Consider the following 5,098-nt stretch of genomic DNA (forward strand, 5'->3'; position numbering starts at 1 on the left):
TTTCTGTACTAACTATCTGAGACATTGCAGGAAATAACATCGATAGCAGAGGATACCCAGGACAATTGGGAGAATAGGGAGTAACAGGAGGTGCAGACCTAGCTTAGGCAAAGGAGCAGCAACACATGGACATTGAAGTACAAGCTGAATCCAATAAAATTCTGTTAAGATTCATATCTCTTTACAACCAAGCTATCTAAGGAAAATTCAACCGCAGTTACTATGGAGAATTGCAAAAGACCAATGAAGAAACTTTCTTAAACATCAGTCCTACTACTTTTGTTTTAACTAATCTTGCTATCATACATAGAGTTCAAAATTCACACTCTCTTATTATTGCTATCATTTGTAAGAACTATGAAAGTAGTACTGTCATGGATCTTAGGCTCTCGTACGCTGCTACTTTGTTAGTTTCTTACGCTTTACCTAAGTTTTTCTATTAAAAAAAAAGTGTCACTTATGGTCAAAAGATGATGGCGCATGCATCACATACGTCTGAATTTCAGTGTTCGAAGCTTAGAATACATCTTTCAATCTCGAACGACCAAACAATTGAAATGAGTTACTAGTAAACATGAATCTTTGTACATACATCCATTATATCCCAGGTATAATGTTTAAATTATACGTAATTAGCATCCATACACAATAAATGCTAACGAACATGAACACGCCAACTATGACTATTTCCAACGTTGTACAATCCGCAACAACTATAAATAATCGTGACCAACGCCGATCTAGCAGCATGATAACCGATCATTGGAAATGCCATTTATATTTCCCAATAACTAGTTGTGATGCTGTTGAATAAAAATACGAGCAAATATTTTTCCACTCCCATTACAGGCTTTTTGGTTAACTAAGCTGATGTCGACGAAGTAGCTAGTTTAGCTCTAAGATCTTTCCTTAAAATCTTTCCAGAAGGAGATTTTGGTATAGCGTGGATGAAAAACACTTTATGCAGTCTCTTGTAAAATACAACCTGAAGTGAACAAGTTGTTAGAGAAATAAAAATGTCTGTGAGAGTTTTTTTTTTTTCAAATTTTATTCTAAACTTACTTGTTTAGAAATGTATTCTTTTACAGCTACTTCAGTAAGCTCGAAGCCATTCGATCGAACTATAAATGCCACCGGAATTTCTCCAGCGACGTCGTCCTTTTGACTGTAGGAAAAAAACAAAGGTTAAAGGTTAATGCAATTAAGAAAAGTGATTGACTGATTTGAGATATTGAGCATACGATGGAGTTATTAATCAGTTGTACGTGTACTTACGAAACAACGGCAGCATCTGCAATTGATGGGTGACTTATGAGTAGTGCCTCGAGCTCGGCTGGTGGTACCTATATTAATCCGTCCAAATTGATAATTTTATCTTATTTGTTCCACATTAAGCTAGTTCTGTAAAAAGAGAACTTAATTAAACAATGAAACCTTACTTGGAATCCTTTGAATTTTATCAGTTCTTTAACTCTGTCGACAATGAAGATTTCGTCATCATCATCGACGTAACCTATGTCTCCGGTGTGAAGCCAACCCTCCACGTCGATTGTACTCGAAGTTGCATCCACATCGTTTAAATATCCTATAAGCAACAAGACAAGAACAGATTAATACTGTAAGCAATATCAATATGAATTCATTTGGGAATTGTTTATACTTAATCATTTAATCCAGTACAGAAAATGAAAAAGAATAGGACTTGCCTTTCATAATCTGTGGTCCACGGACACAAATTTCACCAGGTCGATGATGTCGAAGAGTTAAACCAGTTTCAGGATCGATAACTTTCAACTCTGCGTTCCTTACAACCGTTCCACAAGAGCCAGATTTTGACGGGAACGGTTGCTTTGCAAATACAAGTGACATTGCTAAAACTGGCCCTGCCTCTGTCATTCCATAACCCTGTTTTATAACCTCAAAATAATTAATCATGAATTCATACTTCATGTTCCTGACAAAATATTGGTTTTTAAATTTTACCTGTCCAAAAATTGCTTGAGGAACTCTTCTCTTAAGAGCATCTTGTAATTCCTTGCCAAGTGGTGCTGCCCCTGATAAAACTGCACGAATGGAGCTCAGATCGAAGTTCTCGACCAACGGATTCTTAGCTAAGGCGAGGACTAATGGTGGAACAACTGGGGTAACCGAAACTCGGTAACGTTGTATCAATTCCAGTAATGAATTAATATCAAATTTCTCCATTAAAAGCACCGCTGCCCCAGCTCTAAGGGAACAGAGCAAAACAGAGTGTAACGAATAAATATGAAACAATGGAAGAACACATAACACTACGTCATCTGATTTCAAATACAAATTTGGGTTCTCTCCATCAACTTGTTGAGCAACACTTGATATCAAACTTTTATGTGTTAAGATTACGCCTTTCGGTAATCCGGTTGTTCCCGATGAGTACGGTAGAACAACAGTGCTTTCAGGTTCAATTGAAACCGACGGGATTTCTTTTTCATCCGCATCTGAAATGACCGAAAAATGTATGCAGTTTTCTGGCGGATCATCGATTGTAACAACTATGAAATCTTCTCCAATTTTAGGAGCATTTTCTGCAGAGTCTCGGAGTTTGTCTACGTACTGAGACTGCGTAATTATGAGTTTTGTTTTAGAGGAGTTGAATTGTTTGAAAATCTCTGCTTGAGTGTAAAATGGATTTGCAGTAGTTGACACCGCGCCAAGCATTGATGCTCCTAAAAACGAGAAGATGAACTCGGGACAGTTTTGGAGTAGTAGCATGATCACATCACCTTTCTTTATACCTAGCTTAGATAATCCAACAGCAGTTTTCTGGCAGATGAGATGAGTTTCAGAATAACTGTAAATTCTTCCATTAGAGCCTGTGATCAGACAAGGCTTTTCAGAAAACTCTGATATGTTTTCAAAACAATACGTGTGGAGTGGAATTTGATTGGAGATGGGAATGTCTGGGAGTTTCGATCGGTAAACGAAGGTTTCTGTAGTCGTACTTTCGATCACGTTTGGAGTGGAGGTCATCTGCTGGTGGGTTTCAGCAGAAGCGACTGAAATCATGTTTGTTAAATTTCTTTATATTGTCTGAAAAAAATAATGGAATCAACCAGCAGGTACCAAAATACAAAAGAGGAACTTGAAAAGGGGAAACAAACCCAGATACAAAATTTTGCTCAGAGAAAAACGAAGATATAAAGATGTATTCAGTAACTCTGGCTAGCTTTTGGGGGAAAGAAAGAGACAAAGGAAACAGTTGGGTTGGGGGTAATAAGTAAAAAAAGAACGGTGAGTGAGAGCATCAGACTGATAAGTAAAGAGAGAGTGATTAAGAGAAAGGGGGATGGAAACAGCTGGTAAGTAGAGTTAGACGGGGAGCAGCAAGCAGTGTTTCATAAATACTCCATAGAAACTATTGGAAAGCAACAAAAAAAAAAGAAAAGGGTAGTTTGAGATGTAGGTAGGATGAGGGGTGTTTGCAGAAGCACGTAATGTACTCAACATTCACAGAAAACTAACAACAAAAATATACATATGGAGAGAGATATACCTTCCCTAGCTACCAATTGCATCAAGACGTACTCAACCCACTACCTACCTAATTTTTATTACTATCTTTAACTCAATCTATAATATTGTTGACTGCTTGGTAATTCCATGGATGTTAAGGAATGTTGTCCATGAGTAGCACATTGCAAATAATTGAGGTCGACAACGGTAGGAGAGAAAAGAAATTATAATGTAGTTGGACATGTAGCTGGATGTAATTTGCTAACCGACAAGGTACGGAAGTATTGTGGACAATTGAGGGACATCTTCCGAATGGCATTTTGTAGCGTTGTAATCAGCAGATTGGGAAGTGGTGCTTGTGGACATAATAGGTATTGGGTGGAAGGTGGCTAGTTGTAATCACAAATGCCCAACTCAAAACAAAATTACTCGTTACTGCCAAGAATGCACCTAAGAGATGATAGTTCTTAAAAAAATCACTTCTGTAATGAAACCAATGTTGTGAAAACCGGCCCGGCTGGTCAGCCCAGTATATCCGTGATCCAGTCATTTTTCTGGGCTGGTCTGTTAGTGATCCAGCAAACTTACAGAAAACCGCCTTCTTTACGAAGAATCAGGTAACCCGGTCGGATTGACCCGTGATCCGCCGAATTAATACGACCCGGTGAGCCGGTTAAACCACTGGTTGACCCAATTAATTCTGACCCGGTAAATTTTCCGGTTCAACCTCCGGGCCCGTTTTTAGAACATTGAATGAAACATGTATTGTTTATTTCAAATTCGAGTGTCCTCTCTCTTGAACTATATATGGCTTTATATAGCTTTGTGCTCATGCAAATATTAATTTTCTTAATTAATAGACTCATGCATGCATCGCGCATGAATGTTTTGTTACATTTACTAGTATAAAATAATTTAATTCATTTAAAAATATTAATATCCTACATAAACGGATACGTAGTAAAGTGCATGCATTAAAAACCGCGTGAGTCCACAAGGGTATGAATTTCAACTAACAGATTTCAGATCAAATTCGAGATTATAAACATGCCTGGGAGTGAGATAGGAGTTAAAGCCATCCAGTCCAGTTGGATGTGAAGTTGAAAGATGTTATGATCCCAATAAGCCAGCGGGTTTCCACCCAGTGATCCCTGATAATTATAGCCGCTCTCGCAATTTCCTGTGCGTCCCTTGCTAATTGCTATTCTGTGTTACCTCTCTGACCTCTGTTGTATATCGAGTCTTCATCTGCCGGTATGGAATGGTGTTGGGCCACAGCCCGGTGTAAAGATAAATGTATGGGCTTGGATCTAGGTAATTTCAGTTAGAACGATTTTTTGGAGACCATGGTTTTTTTTTGGGGATAATGGTTTTATCTTGGGTAAAGACATTAGAAGTAAATCTAAATCACCCCTTATCTAGATATTTATATTAATACCTAAATTACCCTCTTGATTAATTTTGGGTGATGATTAGTTAGTGTTAATAATAGTTAGTGTAATGATTAGTGAGATGATTATGTTAAAGATAATTAGTGAGATTAAAAAATCAGATGGTTTTTTTTAAGAAGTAGAATTATTGAGAGAGTAAAGTTAGAGAAGATGAA

At 37.5% G+C, this 5,098-nt stretch overlaps 1 protein-coding gene across 1 annotated transcript; it reads right to left on the reverse strand.

Annotated features, from left to right (window-relative positions):
• Positions 1 to 460: 460 nt before the first annotated feature.
• Positions 461 to 3,350, reverse strand: LOC113337745 (4-coumarate--CoA ligase 2-like). The gene is made up of 6 exons (XM_026583341.1): positions 1,984 to 3,350; positions 1,707 to 1,905; positions 1,440 to 1,585; positions 1,276 to 1,343; positions 1,063 to 1,165; positions 461 to 985 (listed from the first exon to the last, which is right to left on the reverse strand). The coding sequence occupies exons 1-6, from the start codon at positions 3,043 to 3,045 to the stop codon at positions 863 to 865; spliced, it is 1,701 nt and encodes a 566-aa protein (XP_026439126.1). The 5' UTR covers positions 3,046 to 3,350; the 3' UTR covers positions 461 to 862.
• Positions 3,351 to 5,098: the final 1,748 nt, after the last annotated feature.

The sequence above is a fragment of the Papaver somniferum genome, unplaced genomic scaffold, assembly GCF_003573695.1.
Source record: "Papaver somniferum cultivar HN1 unplaced genomic scaffold, ASM357369v1 unplaced-scaffold_1784, whole genome shotgun sequence".
In the NCBI taxonomy this organism is placed as follows: Eukaryota; Viridiplantae; Streptophyta; class Magnoliopsida; order Ranunculales; family Papaveraceae; genus Papaver; species Papaver somniferum.